This window comes from Oncorhynchus masou, chromosome 29, assembly GCF_036934945.1.
Source record: "Oncorhynchus masou masou isolate Uvic2021 chromosome 29, UVic_Omas_1.1, whole genome shotgun sequence".
Classification (NCBI taxonomy): Eukaryota; Metazoa; Chordata; class Actinopteri; order Salmoniformes; family Salmonidae; genus Oncorhynchus; species Oncorhynchus masou.
The window spans coordinates 4,390,851-4,413,469 of record NC_088240.1 but is presented as its reverse complement, the minus strand read 5'-3'; the positions used below and the strand labels follow the sequence as shown (position 1 = coordinate 4,413,469).

At 41.5% G+C, this 22,619-nt stretch overlaps 2 protein-coding genes across 2 annotated transcripts; one reads left to right on the top strand and one right to left on the bottom strand.

Moving 5' to 3' along the window:
• The first annotated feature begins 379 nt into the window (after positions 1-379).
• Positions 380-3,163, top strand: LOC135521093 (granzyme B-like). The gene is made up of 5 exons (XM_064947034.1): positions 380-458; positions 1,162-1,312; positions 1,444-1,591; positions 1,908-2,168; positions 2,393-3,163. Exons 1-5 carry the CDS (start codon positions 413-415, stop codon positions 2,576-2,578), a joined length of 792 nt encoding a protein of 263 aa, XP_064803106.1. The 5' UTR covers positions 380-412; the 3' UTR covers positions 2,579-3,163.
• A 13,305-nt stretch (positions 3,164-16,468) lies between these two features.
• Positions 16,469-21,164, bottom strand: LOC135518912 (E3 ubiquitin-protein ligase TRIM7-like). Its single transcript, XM_064943858.1, has 11 exons — positions 21,055-21,164; positions 20,726-20,841; positions 20,363-20,419; positions 20,126-20,230; positions 19,696-19,797; positions 19,432-19,593; positions 19,181-19,318; positions 19,011-19,062; positions 18,467-18,493; positions 18,340-18,366; positions 16,469-18,185 (listed from the first exon to the last, which is right to left on the bottom strand). Exons 1-11 carry the CDS (start codon positions 21,071-21,073, stop codon positions 17,650-17,652), a joined length of 1,341 nt encoding a protein of 446 aa, XP_064799930.1. The 5' UTR covers positions 21,074-21,164; the 3' UTR covers positions 16,469-17,649.
• Positions 21,165-22,619: the final 1,455 nt, after the last annotated feature.

Below are 22,619 nucleotides of genomic sequence, written 5' to 3'. Positions count from 1 at the left end.
CTGGGAAGTTGAAACAGTTTAAAGCACATTGAATCGATTCCATGTGGACAATTATAGGATGTGTTGATTTGGCTGTAGCGTCAACTTACTGTATGTGTTTCTAAATGCAAGTTTATTTTTGCAATAAATGTAAGTAATAAATGAGGTAATTTGTTAGACTTAAATTTAAAAAGATGCTTTTGGAATGAATTATCTGAGAGTTTCCAAGTTCCAAGTCCATCACATACCTCTATCTCAACCTCAGCTTTCACTTTCAGTATGAATAGTCTGCTAGACCACCAGACCCCTTCTTGCTGTGTATGTGGGTAGTATGGAAGGGGGGGGGGGTGATGTAAATGTGTAAATGTGGTTTATATAGAGAGGAGAAACCTGCAGTCTCTCAAATCATCTAGATCTCTGCCAGTCCACCACCATGTACCTGCACCTCCTCATCCTCCTCCAACTCCTTTCCTCTGCTGGTGAGTTGATCTATTCTATACATTATATATCTACGAAGACCCAGCTAGTACAGAAGGTATAGCTGATTATTCTCTATATAAGAACCAGCTAGTAAAGAAGGTATAGCTGGTTATTCTCTATATAAGAACCAGCTAGTAAAGAAGGTATAGCTGATTATTCTCTATATAAGAACCAGCGAGTAAAGAAGGTATAGCTGATTATTCTCTATATAAGAACCAGCGAGTAAAGAAGGTATAGCTGATTATTCTCTTTATAAGAACCAGCGAGTAAAGAAGGTATAGCTGATTATTCTCTTTATAAGAACCAGCGAGTAAAGAAGGTATAGCTGATTATTCTCTATATAAGAACCAGCTAGTAAAGAAGGTATAGCTGGTTATTCTCTATATAAGAACCAGCTAGTAAAGAAGGTATAGCTGATTATTCTATATATAAGAACCAGCTAGTAAAGAAGGTATAGCTGATTATTCTCTTTATAAGAACCAGCTAGTAAAGAAGGTATAGCTGATTATTCTATATATAAGAACCAGCTAGTAAAGAAGGTATAGCTGATTATTCCCTAAAAATAATCACTTGGTAGCAGACAGTAAAGGATGTAGCTAATTGTTAACCAAATTGAACACAAATGATGTTGTTATTTTTTTGGTCCTTGTGTGTCCCAGAAGACATAGTTAACATGGTATCCTCTTTCCTCCTCCTTCCAAGGAGCCTCTGAGAGTGGTATTGTGGGTGGTAAGATGGCTAAGCCCCACTCAAGGCCCTATATGGTCTCTCTGCAACACAGAGGACACCATGTTTGTGGAGGAATGCTGATCCGGGAGGACTTTGTCCTGACTTCAGCACACTGCTTAAGGAGGTGAGTCAACAACAAATACAAATGCATCGTGTTACATGTCTCTTGAGTGGCATCTATGAGTAATAACTCAATGTTGACTGTCTCGTTGTTTTAATGTGACTCGTTTTTTAATTAAAACAATTTTTTTTTAGTGCTTATCCTTTAACGGTGGTCCTTGGAGCTCACGACCTAACCAAAGAAGAGAAGAAGAGTCGGCAAGAGATTCAGGTGGTACATCACCATCGCCATCCTTTGCACAGACAATATAGCCAGCTCACTTATGACATCATGCTACTCCAGGTAAACTTTAGAAGAAAAAAAAACGTATTTCTTTTATACATTTCTTTGAGGTATTTGCTTAAAAATTTTGACAGTAGATAAGCTTTAAATTGAGGGTTTATGATATGGATTTGTTTTACCTTCAATACGATCATTTGAACGTTTCAATATTTTTGATGTAACCCTTTTTGTCTGATTGATTTCTGTCTGAAGCATCTCTTCTAATAAACCTTATGTTCGAAAAAAAAAACCGAAAAAAAAACCATCCACAACTAAAATATCTGAAGTGGTTCACACAATTTAAACCCTATGTGTTATTTTTCTTGTCTTTCAACAGTTAAAGACTAAAGCAAAACTGAACAGGTATGTAAAAGTCATTGGACTCCCAAAGGAGGATAAACATATCCCAGCATCCCCCAAATGCTCCGTAGCTGGTTGGGGCAAGACTAACTCGAACAACAACCAGGGTTCTGGCGTTTTAATGGAAGTGGCAGTGACGGTGGAGGATGACTCTGAATGCAAGAGGATATGGCAGAAATACTTTGACAAAAAACAAATGATGTGCACTCGTACTACCGGAGGGAAAGGATTTTGTCAGGTAACTAAATTAAATTTGGATCAAATGATTATAGTAATAGTAGAAGCAACACGCTGTAGAGGACAACCAGTACAGGTTTTAGTTGATCAGATAAGCAGTGTTTATTTCTGTGTAACATTACTGTACTGAAACACTAACACAGACTTTGAAGTGTTCACTTATTCTCCTTTCACAATCTCACTTCTGTATGTCTCTTCTCTAATTCCTGTTGTTCTGTGTTCCAGGGAGATTCAGGGGGACCTCTTATTTGTAACAACAAGGCACAGGGTATCGTTGCTTTTAATTATCATGAGAGATGTGATGATTCCCGATATCCTCATGTGTTCATGAAAATCTCTTTCTTCATGCCCTGGATTAAAGAGGTGTTGCACGGATATGGTGCCAACATGTCTTTAAACAAGCAGGAATAAAGGACTAGGAAGTACATTGATGCTAGTGTACTAACATAATGGTATCTATTCCTGCATAAATACACTTCTCATCATGCCCTGGATAGAGGACAAGTTTCTTATTTTTATAATTTTGTTTCCATTTAAAACACGTTTGTAACTGATTTTCTTGTTTAGATACTGTTTTTATATATATTTTTTGCAATTAGTAATTAGAAAATAATTTAAAAGGTAAAGCAAAACCTTTAGTCTGTCATTGTTGCTATTTTTGGATAGTCCATCTGTGTCACGCCCTGACTGTAGATTGCTTTGTATGTTTCTATTTTTCGTTTGATCAGGGTGTGATGTGGGTGGGTATTCTATGTTTTTGTTCTATATTTTGTATTTCTATGTGTTTGGCCTGGTATGGTTCCCAATCAGAGGCAGCTGTCAATCGTTGTCTTAGATTGAGAACCATACTTTGGCAGCCTGGTTTCGCCCTTGAGTTGTGAGCAGTTGTTTTCTGTTTTGTGTGGATCACCTGACAGAACTGTTTCGTTCTCGTTATTCCTTGTTGTTATTTTGTTTAGTGTTCAATTTTGATTAAATTTACAACATGAAAACTTACGACGCTGCACCTTGGTCCTCTCCTTCTTCCACCTACAACGATTGTAACAATCTGGTCATACTACCAACAAACTATCTGTTGATAAGCAACTGCTTGCTAAGGTTAGGGTTCTGTTTAGAATAAGGGTTATGGTTTAAAGTTTAGCATAAGGGACTAAGGGTTAGGATAAAGGGTTTAAGGCTTGGGTTAGCGTTAGTAGATAGTTAGTCGGGATGTTACAGAACTCCTTTGGCCCCATAATGACATCACAATAGCCCATAAATGACATCACAATACCTCATAATGACATCACAATACCTCAAATACCCATGACCAACCCAATTTTGATATTTAAAGAATGCGAGACCCACACCATGTAAAAAAAAAAATAATTATGTAATCTATTTACTTTTTTTTATGACAATGACAATTGCTATGACAATCGAAAATAAAATATGTCTGACAGTATTTTTGACAGCATTTCAATCTGAAGACAGAATGGTTTTGATGTGACTGAAATGAATCTGAAAAGTATTGGGATGTTCAGAAAATCATCAGGCAATAATGTTGTACGATCTTCTGTGTAGTGATGGGGTCAAATTGGGGTCATGATAAGGGCTACACAATGTTTGATGTATTATAATAATTGATCATGCTTATGTTATATTAATAGAATTGGAAGGGTTATAAGACCCATCCCCCAAAACATTTATAGGGTCCTAGACTACAGATGAACTATATATATATATATATATGCATTATAAGGTTTTAAATGGTTTCACAGTTCTTTTCTAGTCTCTGCCTCTTATAAAGAAAAGGTCTGAGAGATGTGTGTGTTATTGCATGGGGTCTGTGAGGAAGCACTTCAAAGATAAACACAGAACCCTGCAGGGGAGTAAAAGAGATATGGGACGTGTCAGACATAGCTCTATAAATCAACATTTACTGCTGAGCCCTTAGAAAACACTGGAACTATTGTATCTCTCTTGCAAGTTTGTATAGCTGTGTATGCACGGGCTTGGTCTGTTGGGTAGAAGGTAATGACGTATGCAGTGACATCACTAGGGCTGGACTTTTCCTATTTTGCAGAACTCAGGAGAGACATCAGTTGTATGTGTGATGTTTGGTATTTGACTTACTGAATTTTGAAAATACAGTTTTATATCTTTATGTTTGAAGCCTGAAATGTGGCAAAAGGTCGCAAAGTTCAAGGGGGCCGAATACTTTCGCAAGGCACTGTAAGTAGTACTTTACACCACTGCCCAAATGCCTTCACACCAGTACATTAACTTTATATACTTTTACACAGTACTTTTACACAGTATTCCATACATAAGTTAAGGCCATGCAACCGGAGTTGAAACCTGAGGTGCACAAGTACAGTACATGTACAGCAAAAAAAGAAACATCCTCTCACTGTCAATTACATTTATTTTCAGCAAACTTAACATGTGTACATATTTGTATGAACATAACTAGATTCAACAACTGAGACATAAACTGAACAAGTTCCACAGACATGTGACTAACAGAAATGGAATAATGTGTCCCTGAACAAAGGGGGGTCAAAATCAAAAGTAACAGTCTTGTAACAGGTGTGGCCACCAGCGACATTAAGTAGCGCAGCTCCTCCTCGTGGACTGCACCAGATCTGCCGATTCTGGCTTTGAGATGTTACCCCACTCTTCCAACAAGAAACCTGCAAGTTCCCAGACATTTCTGGGTTGAATGGCCCTAGCCCTCACCCTCCAATCCAATAGGTCCCAGATGTGCTCAATAGGATTGAGATCCGGGCTCTTCGCTGGCCATGGCAGAACACTGACATTCTGTCTTGCAGGAAATCACGCACAGAACGAGCAGTAAGGCTGGTGGCATTGTCATGCTGGAGGGTTCTGTCAGGATGAGTCTGCAGGAAGGGTACCACATGAGGGAGGAGGATGTCTTCCCTGTAACACACAGCATTGAGATTGCCTGCAATGACAACAAGCTCAGTCCAATGACGCTGTGACACACCTACCCAGACCATGACAGACTCTCCACCTACAAATCAATCCCGCTCCAGTGTACAGGCCTCGGTGTAACGCTCATTCCTTCAACAATAAACGTGAATCCGACCATCACCCCCGGTGAGACGAAACCGTGACTCGTCAGTGAAGAGCACGGTGGGTTTGTGCCCATTGGCGATGTTGTTGCCGGTGATTTCTGGTGAGGACCTGCCTTACAACAGGCCTACAAGCCCTCAGTCCAGCCTCTCTCAGCCTATTGCAGACAGTCTGAGCACTGATGGAGGGATTGTGCAATCCTGGTGTAACTCAGGCAGATTGTTGTTGCCATCCTGTACCTGTCCCGCAGGTGTGAGGACCATCAGCTGTCCGTCCTGTCTTCCTGTAGCACTGTCTTAGGTGTCTCAAAGTCTGGACATTGCAATGTATTGCCCTGACCACATCTGCAGTCCTCATGCCTCCTTGCAACATGCCTAAGGCACATTCATGCAGATGAGAAGGGATCCTGGGCATCTTTATTTTGGTGTTTTTCAGAGTCAGTAGAAAGGTCTCTTTAGTGTCCTAAGTGTTCATAACTGTGACCTTAATTGCCTACAGTCTGTAAGCTGTTATTGTCGTAACATTTCTTTGGGACTGGGGGGCAGTATTGAGTAGCTTAGATGAATAACGTGCCCAGAGTAAACTGCCTGCAACTCAGGCTCAGTTGCTAATATATGCATATTATTAGTTGATTTGGATAGAAAACACTCTGACGTTTCTAGAACTGTTTGAATGATGTCTGTGAGTATAACATAACTCATATGGCAGGCAAAAACCTGAGAATAAATCCAACCAGGAAGTGGGAAATCTGAGGTTTTTAGTTTTTCAAGTCATTGCCTATTGGATATACAGTGTCTTTGGGGTCATATTGCACTTCCTACGGCTTCCACTAGATGTCAACAGTCTTTAGAACCTTGTTTGAGGCTTCCACTGTGAAGGAGGGGGGAATGAGAGATGATCGAGTCAGGGATCTGGCATAGTGCCATGAGCTGATCACACACGCTCTCGTGAGAGTGACCTGCATTCCATTGCATTTCTACAGACAAAGGAATTCTCCGGTTGAAACATTATTGAAGATTTATGATAAAAACATCCTAAAGATTGATTCTATACTTCGTTTGACATGTTTCTACGAACTGTGATATGACTTTTTGTCTGAAATATCGCCTGGACTTGCCCGCGCCTCGTGAGTTTGGATTGTGTACTAAACACGCAAACAAAAAGGAGGTATTTGTACATAAATGATGGACCTTATCGAACAAATTAAACATTTATTGTGGAACTGGGATTCCTGGGAGTGCATTCTGATAAAGATCATCAAAGGTAAGTGAATATTTATAATGCTATTTCTGACTTCTGTTGACTCCACAACATGGCAGATATCTGTATGGCTTGTTTTGTTGTCTGAGCGCTGTACTCAGATTATTGCATGGTGTGCTTTTTCGGGGAAGCTTGTTTGAAATCTGACACAGCGGTTGCATTAAGGAGAAGTTTATCTAAAGTTTCATACATAACACATGTATTTTCATCAACATTTATGATTAGTATTTTGTAAATTGATGTGGCTCTCTGCAAAATCACTGGATGTTTTGGGAGCAAAACATTACTGAACGTAACGCTCCAATGTAAACTGAGATTTTTGGATATTAATATGAACTTTATCGAACAAAACATACATGTATTGTGTAAAATGAAGTCCTATGAGTGTCATCTGATGAAGATCATCAAAGGTTAGTGATCCATTCTCAAGCCAGACTTGAAACTGCATGCAGAGGCATTTTTTTAATACATGTTTTATTTAACCTTCATTTAACTAGGCAAGTCATTTAAGAACAAATGATTATTTACGATGATGGCCTACTCCGACCAAGCCCCGACGACATTGTGCCAATTGTGCGCCGCCCTATGGGACTCTCAATCCCGGCCGGATGTGATACAGCCTGGATGGATTCAAACCAGGTACTATAGTGACGCCTCTTGCACTGAGATGCACTGAGATGCAGTATCTTAGACCGCATCAGTTGGGTATGGTAGAGTATAGCAGTCGCATACCCTAGCTCAAGACCCCCCCCCCAATTTTTTGGGGACTAGAATCATTCTAATCCCGATTAAATTGCAAGGGCTGTTTAGCATGTTAGTTGCCTGGCTTTAGGACCATGCGGCTCATCGCTCGGAGAGAAGCCCCCAGCATGCATCACCTTTTCATTCAAATATAAAAAGCAGAGAGTGCCAGTTTGCTTTGTCGGTCAAGAGATGGGCAGCTTTGATGGTGGTGGGGGGCCACAAAAAATATCTGACCTCATCATAAGGGGACGCAGTTGCTCGTGGATCTGTGTACCCAGATGTGAAAAAATATTCCCTATAACTCTACTCATTTTGACATAGGGTGAAGAAATATTCTTTGATTTCAATGCATGTGTATGATTTATCTGGCATAGTTTGCATTCGCGGCAAGCTGTTTTAAATACATGTTTTTCCTCATCAACCTACACACAATACCCCACCATGACATCACAATACAGCATAATGACATCACACTACCCCATAATGACATCACAATACCCCATAATGACAAGAATGAAAAAAGCTTTTTAGAAATGTCAGAACATTCATGAAAAATAGAAAACGGAAATAAATAATTTACATAAGTATTCACACCTATTGCTATGAGATGTAACATTGAGCTCAGGTCCATCCTGTTTCCACTGATCATCCTTGAGATGTTTCCACAACTTAATTGGATTCCACTTGTGGTAATTATGTGGGTAAAACAAAGCACAAATTAAAAGTACAAATCTCAGAGCATCGTAGCACCATTAGGTGTAAAAACTTGACTTATCCAGTTGCGGCCCACTTCTTGGAAGCAAACCACTCAATTTCATCTCTGCGTTATATGGCATCGAACATGTCACCCTCCCTAGGAGAGGGGGTGACCTCGATAATTTATTATTAAAACGCGAGGCTGCCTGGATTTTTAATTTAATTAAAGACCCTTGCTCCCTTTGGTCTCAACGTAGACTTTGATCTGAAGCCAGTCTTGTGATTATTGTGACTTTGCCATTGTAATTGTTTGTAGGCTTATGTAGTCTAAATTTGATCTATGATCGTATGATATCCATTTGTTTTTTTGTATGTTCTTTGTATTTCATTTTAATATTTGAGAATTAACCAATTATATTAGGCCATGATTACAGACACTGTGGGAGCAAATATAACACATAGACAAATGCATAAGATGTACAGAATAGCTGAACATTAAAACCAGACTACATGAAGAGAAGGACACATAGAAGCCAAGTCCAGCTGGACATACAAAGGTCAGAGGTTGTATAAGGAGGGGGTCAGCCAAAGGACCAACTGATGGATTACAGATATCAATCACATCACAGGGGAGATACAAGTCTGTTTGATCTTAGACAACCCTATGAAGTGAAGGCAACCAGAACAGCTGGGCACCCTATAGCTAAAGGAGATGAAGACACACACACAAAAGGGACACAGAGTTAATTACAGAGCCAAAGCATAGGGCTGTAAAATAGAGGAATGTAAACTATTTTTAGTATAGCTGGACATGCTAGAAACTGAGGAGACACATAGTCTGCTGATCCTGGATAGTCCACAAACAAAAGAATGCATTTAGCTAAATACAAGAACAGCAAGGGTCTTATCATCATAATCTGACGGAAAGCAGATGTGGGCGTTACTGGTCTGAACAAGCGGGATGCACGGATTGGAATGTAACTTTATTTGCATTTGGGATGGGCTCATATGCAATATGTGGATAAATACTGGAGCCGGGGCTCTGGGAAGTGGAGTGTGTTCCATGGACCTTCCCGGCTTGCTATATTCTTGTATTAAAAAGACGAATTGACTTCACAAGTTCTGTAATGCGTTGTATTTGATCCGATTTTCTACTACAACACCTGTGTGTGTGTGTGTCTTTTGACACAATATAAATGAGTCACTCTGCAGTGTTTGTGATTATACCCTGATGAAGACAGCTTGCCTGTCGAAACGTTGGACATTAGATTTTTGCATCTGAGCTCCTAGAGGGTGCGGCTCTCCTTTATTTTCAGGTTTTCCACTCCGCTAGCCAGCACCTCGCCTAAATAGGTGTGCATGTCTTTTTCCTCTAAATACAATTGATTGGACATGATTTGGAAAGGCAATCACGGACTGCAAAAGGGGAAACCAGCCACGTTGTGGACACCGACGTCTTGCTCCCAGACAAACTAAACACCCTCTTCACCCGCTTTGACGCGGCCCGCTGCCAATGCTCTCCTTTTCCGAGGCCAACGTGAGTAAAGCATTTAAACGTGTTAAACCTCGCAAGGCTGCCGGCCCAGAAGGCATCCCTAGTCGTGTCCTCAGAGCATGCGCAGACCAGCTGGCTGGAGTGTTTACGGACATATTCAATCGCTCCCTATCCCAGTCTGCTGTCCCCACATGCTTCAAGAGCCAACATTGTTCCTGTTCCCAAGAAAGCAAAGGTAACTGAAGTAAATGACTATCGGCCCATAGCACTCACTTCTGTCATCATGAAGTGCTTTGAGATGCCAGTTAAGGATCATATCACCTCTACCTGAGGAAGGAAGGTTCTAGTCATAGACTGTTCTCTCTGCTAACGCACGGCAAGCAGTACCGCACTGCCAAGTCTAGGTCCAAGAGGCTTCTGAACAGCTTCTACCCCCCAAGCCATAAGACTCCTGAACATCTAATCAAATGACTACTCAGACTATTTGCTTTACCCCCCTCTTTCACTCTGCTGCTACTCTCTGTTATCATCTATGCATAGTCACTTTAATAACTCTACCTACATGTACATATTACCTCAACTAACCGGTGCCCGGAAACATGGCTCACTGGAGAGACGCTATTGGAGGCGGTGCAGCCAGCGGGTTTCTCCACGCATCGCGCCGACAGAAACAAAAACCTTTCTGGTAAGAAGAGGGGCGGGGGCGTATGCCTTATGGCTAACGAGACGTGGTGTGATCACAGAAACATACAGGAACTCAAATCCTTCTGTTCACCTGATTTAGAATTCCTCACAATCAAATGTAGACCGCATTATCTACCAAGAGAATTCTCTTCGATTATAATCACAGCCGTATATATTACCCCCCAAGCAGACACATCGATGGCTCTGAACGAACTTTATTTGACTCTTTGCAAACTGGAATCCATGCATCCTGAGGCTGCATTCATTGTAGCTGGGGATTTTAACAAGGCTAATCTGAAAACAAGACTCCCTAAAATGTATCAGCATATCGATTGCGCCACCAGGGCTGGCAAAACCTTGGATCACTGTTCTTCTAACTTCCGCGACGCATATAAGGCCCTGCCCCGCCCCCCTTTCGGAAAAGCTGACCACGACTCCATTTTGCTGATCCCTGCCTACAGACAGAAACTGAAACAAGAAGCTCGCACGCTGAGGTCTGTCCAATGCTGGTCCGACCAAGCTGATTCCACACTCCAAGACTGCTTCCATCACGTGGACTGGGACATGTTTCGTATTGCGTCAGGCAACAACATTGACGAATACGCTGATTCGGTGTGCGAGTTCATTAGAACGTGCATTGAAGATGTCGTTCCCATAGCAACGATTAAAACATTCCCTAAACAGAAACCGTGGATTGATGGCAGCATTCGCTTGAAACTGAAAGCGCGAACCACTGCTTTTAATCAGGGCAAGGTGACTGGTAATATGACCGAATACAAACAGTGCAGCTATTCCCTCCGTAAGGCTATCAAACAAGCTAAGCGTCAGTATAGAGACAAAGTAGAATCTCAATTCAACGGCTCAGACACAAGAGGTATGTGGCAGGGTCTACAGTCAATCACGGACGATAAGAAGAAATCCAGCTCAGTCACGGACCAGGATGTCTTGCTCCCAGGCAGACTAAATAACTTTTTTTGCCCGCTTTGAGGACAATACAGTGTCACTGACACAGCCTGCAATGGAAACATGCGGTCTCTCCTTCACTGCAGCCGAGGTGAGTAAAACATTTAAACGTGTTAACCCTCGCAAGGCTGCAGGCCCAGACGGCATCCCCAGCCGCGCACTCAGAGCATGCGCAGACCAGCTGGCTGGTGTGTTTACGGACATATTCAATCAATCCCTATACCAGTCTGCTGTTCCCACATGCTTCAAGAGGGCCACCATTGTTCCTGTTCCCAAGAAAGCTAAGGTAACTGAGCTAAACGACTACCGCCCCGAAGCACTTACTTCCGTCATCATGAAGTGCTTTGAGAGACTAGTCAAGGACCATATCACCTCCACCCTACCTGACACCCTAGACCCACTCCAATTTGCTTACCGCCCAAATAGGTCCACAGACGACGCAATCTCAACCACACTGCACACTGCCCTAACCCATCTAGACAAGAGGAATACCTATGTGAGAATGCTGTTCATCGACTACAGCTCGGCATTCAACACCATAGTACCCTCCAAGCCCGTCATCAAGCTCGAGACCCTGGGTCTCGACCCCGCCCTGTGCAACTGGGTACTGGACTTCATGACGGGCCGCCCCCAGGTGGTGAGGGTAGGCAACAACATCTCTACCCTGCTGATCCTCAACACTGGGGCCCCACAAGGGTGCGTTCTGAGCCCTCTCCTGTACTCCCTGTTCACCCACGACTGCGCGGCAACGCACGCCTCCAACTCAATCATCAAGTTTGCGGACGACACAACAGTGGTAGGCTTGATTACCAACAACGACGAGACGCCTACATGGAGGAGGTGAGGGCCCTTGGAGTGTGGTGTCAGGACAATAACCTCACACTCAACGTCAACAAAACGAAGGAGATGATTGTGGACTTCAGGAAACAGCAGAGGGAACACCCCCCTATCCACATCGATGGAACAGTAGTGGAGAGGGTAGTAAGTTTTAAGTTCCTCGGCATACACATGACAGACAAACTGAATTGGTCCACTCACACAGACAGCATCGTGAAGAAGGCGCAGCAGCGCCTCTTCAACGTCAGGAGGCTGAAGAAATTCGGCTTGTCACCAAAAGCACTCAAAACTTCTACAGATGCACAATCGAGAGCATCCTGGCAGGCTGTATCGCCGCCTGGTAAGGCAACTGCTCTGCCCACAACCGTAAGGCTCTCCAGAGGGTAGTGAGGTCTGCACAACGTATCACCGGGGGCAAACTACCTGCCCTCCAGGACACCTACACCACCCGATGTTACAGGAAGGCCACAAAGATCATCAAGGACAACTCCCACCCGAGCCACTGCCTGTTCACCCCGCTATCATCCAGAAGGCGAGGTCAGTACAGGTGCATCAAAGCTGGGACCGAGAGACTGAAAAACAGCTTCTATCTCAAGGCCATCAGACTGTTAAACAGCAACCACTAACATTAAGTGGCTGCTGCCAACACACTGTCTCAACTCCAGCCACTTCAATAATGGGAATTGATGGGAAAGGATGTAAAATATATCACTAGCCACTTTAAACAATGCTACCTAATATAATTTTTACATACCCTACATTATTCATCTCATATGTATACGTATATACTGTACTCTATCATCTACTGCATCCTGATGTAATACATGTATCACTAGCCACTTTAACTATGCCACTTTGTTTACATACTCATCTCATATGTATATACTGTACTCGATACCATCTACTGCATCTTGCCTATGCTGCTCTGCACCATCACTCATTCATATCTTTATGTACATATTCTTTATCCCCTTACACTGTGTATAAGAAATTAGTTTTGGAATTGTTACTTAGATTACTTGTTGGTTATTACTGCATTGTCGGAACTAGAAGCACAAGCATTTCGCTACACTCGCATTAACATCTGCTAACCATGTGTATGTGACAAATAAAATTTGATTTGATTTACTTTGTGATGTAGAAGTCCGTCACTGGCCGCGGGCAGCATTTTGTTCTTTAACGCACACATTCATCACTCCTCCCTGCTAAATGTAAATGTAAACGTGGGTCGACAGACAAATTAACTTCTGTCTTAATTCACACTTCTGTCAATGTTCATATTTAATATAAGCAATATGTATAATACTTATCTATGTTGTGGATGAGCGCTTTGTTTGTTTGTTTGTTTGTTTGTTTGTTTGCTTGTTCTGTTCTGTTCTGTTCTGTTCTGTTCTGTTCTGTTCTGTTGCTCTCTCTCTCTCTCTCTCTTTAGCTTCCGGGTATGCTGGATAAGGACCCGAGCAAAGGGAGTCAGGCTGACTTTGTAGTGCCTGTCCCAAATGGCTCATTCATGTAAATGGGCATATTGAAAGACACTGTCAGTAGTGATGTAATTTTGTAAATGTTATGTGGTGATATTGTTTAAAAAAACATGTTGCAATGTATACACTTTAGTATGTTCACTTAATTGCTTAATTAATTAGGGTTAATTGTTCTGAGGGGAGGGGCTAGCCCTACAAAAGGAGCCTCTCTTTCAGGTCATGGAGAGGCCATTTTGGATTGAGCTGTGAATGGGGCAGCATTGTTTTTTTTGTTGTATTTTTTTTTATTTAAATTTTTTAAATTAGAGGTTAGGTGTTCCAGTATAGCCATCTGGCCTACTCTACGTGATGGAGGTTAGGTTTTCCAGTATAGCCTTCTGGCCTACTCTACATCATAGAGGTTAGGTTTTCCAGTATAGCCTTCTGGCCTACTCTACGTGATGGAGGTTAGGTTTTCCAGTATAGCCATCTGGCTTACTCTACGTGATAGAGGTTAGGTTTTCCAGTATAGCCTTCTGGCCTACTCTACGTGATAGAGGTTAGGTTTTCCAGTATAGCCATCTGGCCTACTCTACGTGATAGAGGTTAGGTTTTCCAGTATAGCCTTCTGGCCTACTCTACGTGATAGAGGTTAGGTTTTCCAGTATAGCCTTCTGTCCTACTCTACGTGATAGATGTTAGGTTTTCCAGTATAGCCTTCTGGCCTACTCTACGTGATAGAGGTTAGGTTTTCCAGTATAGCCTTCTGGCCTACTCTACGTGACACACTTGTTACTTTTGTTTCTTATTCATATATTTTCTTAACTGCATTGTTGGTTAGGGGCTCGTAAGTAAGCATTTCACTGTAATGTCTACACCTGTTGTATTCCTGGTGACACCCTAGACCCACTTCAATTTGCTAACCGCCCCAATAGATCCACAGACGATGCAATCGCCATGCACACTGCCCTATCCCATCTGGACAAGAGGAATACCTATGTAAAAATACTGGTCATTGACTATAGCTCAGCATTCAACACCATAGTACCCTCCAAGCTCATCATTTAGCTCTGGACCCTGGGTCTGAACCCTGCCCTGTGCATCTGGGTATGGGACTTCCTGACGGGCTATGTGACTCGAAATTGAGCTCAGGTGCATCCTGTTTCCATTGATCATCCGTGAGATGTTTTCACAACTTGATTGTAGTCCACCTGTGGTAATTTCAATTGATTGGACATGATTTGGAAAGGCACACACCTGTCTATATAAGGTCCCACTTTTGCCGGTGTATGTCAGAGCAATAACCAAGCCATGAGGTTGAAGGAATTGTCCGTAGAGCTCCAAGGTAGGATTGTGTCTAGGCACAGATCTGGGGAAGGGTACCAAAAAATGTCTGCAGCATTGAAGTTCCCCAAGAACACAGTGGCCTCCATAATTCTTAAATTGAAGAAGTTTGGATCCACCAAGACTCTTCCTGGAGCTGGCCAAATTGAGTAATCGGGGGAGAAGGGCCTTGGTCAGGGAGGTGACCAAAAACCCGATGGTTACTCTGACAGAGCTCAAAAGTTCCTCTGTTTAGATGGGAGAGCCTTCTAGAAGGACAACCATCTCTGCAGCACTCCATAAATCAGGCCTTTATGGTAGAGTGGCCAGACGGAAGCCACACTTCAGTAACAGGCACATGACAGCCAGCTTGGAGTTTATCAAAAGGCACCTAAAGACTCTCAGATCATGAGAAACAAGATGTTCCTGCCTGATGAAACCAAAATTGAATTATTTGACCTGAAGGCCAAGCTTCACATCTGGAGGCAAATTGACACCATCCCTACGGTGAAGCATGGTGGTGGCAGCATCATGCTGTGGGAAAGTTTTTCAGCAGCAGGGACTTGGAAACTAGTCAAGATCGAGGGAAGGATGAACGGAACAAAGTACAGAGATCCCTGATAAAAACCTTCCAACAGGACATCTACCCTAAGCACACAGCCAAAACAACGCAGGAGTGGCTTCGGGACAAGCCTCTGAATGTTCTTCAGTGGCCTAGCCAGAGCCCGGACTTGAACCCGATCGAACATCTCTGGAGAGACCTGATTATAGCTGTGCAGCAACGCTCCCCATCCAACCTGACAGAGCTTGCGGATCTGTGGAGAAGAATGGAAGAAACTCCCCAAATACATGTGTACCAAGCTTGTAGCATCACCCAGAAGACTGGAGGCTGTAATCGCTGCCAATGGTGATTCAACAAAGTACTGAGTAAACGGTCTGAATGTTTATGTAAATGTGATATTTCCAGGGGGGGTTTTACATTTGCAAAATTTCCTGAAAACCTGTTTTTGCTTTATGGGGTATTGTGTGTAGATTGATGAGGGGGAGAAACAAAACAATTTAATCCATTTTAGAATAAGGTTGTAACCTAACGAAATGTGGAAAAATTCAAGGGGTCTGAATACTTTCCAAAATGCACTGTACACTGTACATCGATAATTCATGTTCATTTTGTTGTTTTCCAAATAGCATTTTCGAGTTTTTGAATTGTGTAAAACTACAGTAAATGAGCTATAACTTCCAGAAAATTCCCCCATAATTCCACCCCACCTTGTTTTGACCTACCCTAGGTTTAGCTGTGGTCACGTTCCCCGGCTCAATGTTTGCTTGACACGTCACCAACTGCCAGGTCGCTATAATGGCAGGGTAGCCTAGTGGTTAGAGCGTTGGACTAGTAACCGAAAGGTTGCAAGTTCAAATCCCCGAGCTGACAAGGTACAAATCTGTCGTTCTGCCCCTGAACAGGCAGTTAACCCACTGTTCCAAGGCCGTCATTGAAAATAAGAATTTGTTCTTAACTGACTTGCCTAGTAAAATAAAGGTAAAATTTAAAAAAAAAATAAATAAATAATGATTGGGTAAGATGCTGAGAAGTGAAATACCTATCCAGGTGTTGTAAGATCTGAGTCAGCAATGCTTTGAAAGACGGGTACGCCATGTATCTTCATTGAGATGTTGAATCAAACAAAGTTCCGCTGCCAACTCCTCAATCGGCATTCATATATATATATACAGAACCAGTCAAACATTTGGACACACCTACTCATTCAAGGGTTTTTCTTTATTTTTACATTGTAGAATTATTTGACCTGAAGGCCAAGCTTCACATCACATTCACATATTGAAGACATCACAACTATGAAATAACACATATGGAATCATGTCGAAACCAAAAAAAAGTGTTTAAAAAATTAAAAAAATTAAATTAAATTCTTCAAACGGTCTGTTTGAACAAAAAATTTAAAGACAACATGTAAAGTGTTGGTCCCATGTTTCATGAGCTGAAATAAAACATCAAACCAAGGAAGCCAAGATACTAAAATATGTTCTGTTAAATCCATACTTTAAAGAATAACAGAATGTGGAAAGTGCAAAGAAAGTGCAAAGAATAAACATACATATTTATCTTCTGTACCTTCAGTACTGTACAAACTCATTGAGGAAGTATGAAAAAATAAAAAATAATTACTGTAGCTAACCTCAACTGATGAAATTCTAGTAAGACATCTAATGTCACATTATCATTCAAATTCAGAAAGTAAAAACTTCCCAAGTCATAAAGAAAGATACAGCTTCATTAATCATAATGCAGACACTCTTTAGAAAGATAGACTCCAGCAAACAGCTGATTTCTAACTGGATTAAGGATAAAAAATGGTCACCATTATGGATTACCATCGGCCTGCTGTGCTTGGCGATGGAAGAGAACAGATCAAAGTTACTAAATATTATTTACACCATGTCATGTATGGAATTAGTTGTGTATTTTTTTTTGCATAATTGGTGCCATAGTGGGCAGAGTAATTTCCCCCAAAATGTCAATGTTAAAATTATGGGGATGTCATCACATGATGGCCTGTGGTCTACGGTTGTCTAGGGTGGTCTACGGTTGTCTACTGTTGTCTAGGGTGGTCTAGGGTGGTCTAGGGTGGTCTATGGTGGTCTAGGGTGGTCTAGGGTGGTCTAGGGTGGTCTAGGGTGGTCTACGGTGGTCTAGGGTGGTCTACGGTGGTCTACGGTGGTCTAGGGTGGTCTAGGGTGGTCTTGGGTGGTCTTGGGTGGTCTTGGGTGGTCTTGGGTGGTCTATTGTTGTCTACGGTTGTCTAGGGTAGTCTAGGGTGGTCTAGGGTAGTCTACGGTTGTCTAGGGTGGTCTCGGTTGGTTCTTAGTCATGAGACATCCTCAATAACTTCTGTGACTTTTCTTTTCCATTTAGCTGTGTACTACAGTATGATAAGGTCTCTGTCTGTCTCTACTGTGCCAAAGACTGGATAAACCTGTTCAGAAAACGTGTCATTGAAGGTGTAGATATGGCTGCGTCTTACAACGTCATAAAAGGAGAGCTGCCCCTCCTCAATGTCAAGGTAGACCCCAATCTTCTTGAGATGTTCTGGAATGTTGATATCAACAGCCGGAACAGTTAGAGCCTTCAGCACACTGACCTGCATCCGTAGTGTCCAGTATCCTGTTGATGTGTTCAGTTCAATGAAGCCTCTCCTTGGTGCAGACTCCCTAGCTATCCCTATCCTCCAGTCTGTCTTCCCGTCCACCCCCACCACCCAGTAATGCCTACCCTTGGTAAAGCCCTGTGTTCCCAGTGCACACCACCACCCGTCATACTTGTGAGATGCGAGGCAGTGATGGTATCTGTCTCTAGGATTATGTTTACTCTCTATTATTTTGCCCACTCTCACACGTTTCTGATTGTTGGACACTATGAAATCTGGATTGGCTGATTCAGGGTCCAAGAGGATGTCAACTGTAGGTAAAAAAAAAATGAAATTGACAAGACTTTTGATTTGCATAATGTAACATATTTTTTTGGTGCGTGAAACAAAAATATGAAAAACAATTCTGAATGAAAATGCCATTGTCATGTTGAAATAGCATAATGGTTTAGTAGTTTAATTTACCTGATGCTTTGCTTATCCAGTCCCATACTGAAATAAAACAATGTTTGAAAACCTGATGAGTTTACAACCGAAAAGTAATTTGATAAAAGTGAATTCAACTGAATTTATTTGTAATCCTACTGCTTACCTGATTCAGGAATCACTGTCGTGAAGCCTGAGGACAAAATGAAAGCATTTTGAAGAACGGTCAATTCATGCAGGCATTTGCTTAATCAAACAGAAAGTGTTTGAGGAATGATCAAATTGGTTTTGTGCAGATTAAAAAGTGTTTGAGGAATGATTTAAAAAAAACAGGTTTCGTGCAGGTCACTGAAAGTATTGTGTAGGCCTACAGTCAGTGTAATACTAATGTTAACTTAGCTCATGTTGAAAATGAAAATCTTAGCTCATGTTGAAAATGAAAGAGATATCTTAGCTCATGTTGAAAATGAAATGGATATCTTAGCTCATGTTGAAAATGAAAGAGATATCTTAGCTCATGTTGAAAATGAAAGAGATATCTTAGCTCATGTTGAAAATGAAAGAGATAACTTAGCTCATGTTGAAAATGAAAGAGATAACTTAGCTCATGTTGAAAATGAAAGAGATATCTTAGCTCATGTTGAAAATAAAATAGATATCTTAGCCCATGTTGAAAATGAAAGAGATATCTGTGCTTAAACGAGAGGTACCTGAGTGTTTGAACCTCTGCTTGGATTTGAGCCACAGTTCTGGGATGGAACCCTGTATGACAAAGTGACCAATGATTAATGATGAATTATCCTACTAATCACTCAAATATATTCCAACATCATAAATTTAAAAAAAAAACCTATCATAATAGGTTACTATCATGCCACACCTCTTGAGGTTGTTCCTGTAACACAGTCCAGATGATGAAGTCCATAACAGGGAGAATGTTGGGTAGTTTTCCTCTCTTCCACTGTCCCTCCAGATCCTGCAGGACTGAACACACATCCTCTCCTGGACACACTGAGTCCTACACAGAGACACAGAAATTATATATGAGAATTTACTAACCTTACAAAGTTGAAATGCTTTTATTTGTTGTCTTAATGAGCACAGGTTATTTAAAATTGTTTGTTGTTAGACCTGTTTTCGTGACTGCAGTCCTGCAGCCCATTCTGAGACGATGCGCTGAGCTTCTGCCAGTCTTCTCTCAGCCTCTTTTGGCGATGTTCTCTCCTCTACCTCATAGTCCTCCCAGCAGGAACGCAGGGGCTTTGGTGAGCTCCTGCTTTGCCCCACGGATATCTTTGAACACAGATGTTTGTCACTCATACACAATCATTACAGGAGCATTGCATGGATAAATGGATGTTTCTGTTTTTTTGTTGTGGTTGTTCTCAACAGTACCTTTGGTAAGATTCTCAACTCCTCCGCCCATTGTAGGATGAACTGTTGGCACTCTGCCAGGCTGTAGTCATCTTCGTTGCTGGTGGTGAAATTATCTTGATACTATGGAGATAGAAAACACATATACAACTGAAAGGTTGAAGGGAAAACACCTACATGTTCCCCTCGACCCTTCTCTCTCTCTCTCTCTCTATCTGTTTTGAACGGCAGTGTTTGCAGCACATGCAATTTTTATGTGTCCTTTTACAATGCAAACTCTTTATTCTTTCCCTATTCTTCCCCTATTTTATATATATTCATTAAAATGTTCCATGGCAATCAGATGTTGCAATGCAAATATTTGTTATACTGTGTCAGGACGGTTCTATCCCTACTGCTCTTTTATTTCTGATCATGTAATAGTGTCTGTTCAAATGTTAACCAGGACTACCTTTGATATCCGATGTAGCTCGGTGGCCAGTTCTCTAATTAGGGCTTTACACTCATCCAGAGATGGAGACTGGCTTGTTTCTACGGTGGTAATCCGAGAGGGTCCCTACACAGAGAACAACTATTAGGAATTCTATAGTGTCTCACTGACTTGACATAACATAGAATAACAGTTCTCAAGATTAATTCAACAAACCAAAGCGTTCAATCAATAATTTTGTAAAAGTATTACATTTACCTTAAGAAAATTCTTACAAAATTTTTTTTTACATTTCTTCAGCAGTCTTGGGATTGTCTGTAAGCAAAAATAAATATGGTAGAAGTTCATCAACACCTATTCTAGAATTAGATGCAGAGTTGAAGAGGAATTTGCATAACTCTGAAGTTGTTTACATCCAAAAGAGAACAAGAAAAAAAACTGGAACCACGCCGACAGGTATTGAAAATAAAGGTCACGCACACACACACACACACACACACACACACACACGCACACACGCACGCACGCACGCACGCACGCACGCACGCACGCACGCACGCACACACGCACACACGCACACACGCACACTGCGTGAATTGAGTTGTTTGTTGTTTTCCTTACCTGATCCAAGCTGAGATTAGGCTTCCCAAATGGTTGTGAACGACAATCATAGGGATGCGTTACTTTTTCCCTAGATTTGCCAAAACTTCCAAAGCTCTGGCTGTCGTTGAATGTTTCTGGAAATGATCATCACAACCAATGAGACTAGACTTTCAACAGCAACAATAACATCATAAAAACATCTATTAAGTTATCATACTGTTTGGATCAAATTGAATTAAAATATGCACTTTTGAATATTTGGAAAAACACAGTGAAAGCTGTATCGACAGTTACAAAATGCATGTCATATGTGCCCCTTTATAGTCCTACTGCATCATTTGACTCACCTGCAGTCCAATTTGGCATTGTTTCTGAAAGTTTTATACATCATTGAATTGTCAGAGTTAGTAGCCTGCTCCCCACAGAGACTGAAAGCGGAAATATTCAGTAAACAAACACCAACTTAATAAGCTAGACACTCCCCTCCCCCTACACGAGTCACTCCCCTCCCCCTACACTAGACACTCCCCTACCCTCACCCTACACTCCCCGCCCCCTAGAGCGCAGCGAACATACTTTTTCATTTAATGATTTCAGTCATAGGCTACATAAATGTTGGAAAGTTTGGGTTTTATGAGAGTTGGACTTGGAAAGCACCAAAACCGGAGAATTGAAGAAATACTTTATATACCTTGTGGGCTTAATTGATTGGAAAAGTAAGCCAGTATTGGGGAAAAAATGCACCCTGTTCCAAACGACTGAATTCATGGCCAATACCATAGCTTCTTGTATAATCAGATAGGGCGTATATGGTGAGGTGTCACAAGTTTGATTTACAGTTTCTTAACCCCCCACCACCCACTCCTCGCCGTAACAAAACACACAAACACTCCCCTATGTTTCTTTCACTCTCACCGTAAGTAAATATGCCTCTCGGTCACCAGGCTGCTCGTTATGAAGAGATGGGCGGGGCTAAAGCATAAGAGGGTGTGAACAACACTGAATGGGTGTAGACAAAGAAGAGTTCTCCAGTAGTAGTACTAAAACATTCAAAGGCCATTTTCTCAAAAATGAGTTTACAAGTTAACTTTCAAAGCAAAATTACTTTCAGATTGTTCCTCAACTGTAGTGTATGAAATAAACCATTTTGTAGCTCTGAGTCTCTACTTGTATCCAATGTAATAAAAAAATACCATTTCAAATGTTGCTACATACTGTAGGACTGGTTTGAGCCTGTCGGTCACAAATGCTCAGATGTTGACACTGGCTTCAGTCTTTTGACTGAAAAGTGAAACTGAAAGCAAACAAAAAAACATTGTTCCCTTCAACTGAGCAAAAGTGCAGACAGCTTAACCACTTCCCTCTGATTACAAGCAGCAGTATAAAGCTCTTTTCCTGTCAGGGGACAGTAGGAGGTTTGGTTTGGCTGTTTTTCATCCAGTGTGATCTTAGCTGTAAGGAAATAAATCAAATGAAGTTAGAAATTTTAAAGATAGTGGCAGGAGAAACCTTGCTGTTTGTGACAAGATCGTTATGATTGTAATAAATGTATTTTGCATTGATAATCATCCTAGTTATATAGCCAACCAATGACGTTTCTGTTCATACTGGAACACTGAAACTAGTCTTTGCATGTTATCTCGTTTGAATAATATTTGTGTTGGCAATGAACCATACTGTCACGCCCTGACCGTAGATTCCTTTGTATGTTTCTATTTTTTCGTGTGGTGTGTGGTGGGTGGGTATTCTTTGTTGTATGTCTAGGCATTGTGTTTCCATGTTTAGGCCTGGTAAGGTTCCCAATCAGAGGCAGCTGGTTATCGTTGTCTCTGATTGAGAACCATACTTAGGCAGCCTTTTTCCCCACTCTTGTTTGTGGTTATTTTCCATTTCAGTGTTTTTCTGTTCATGG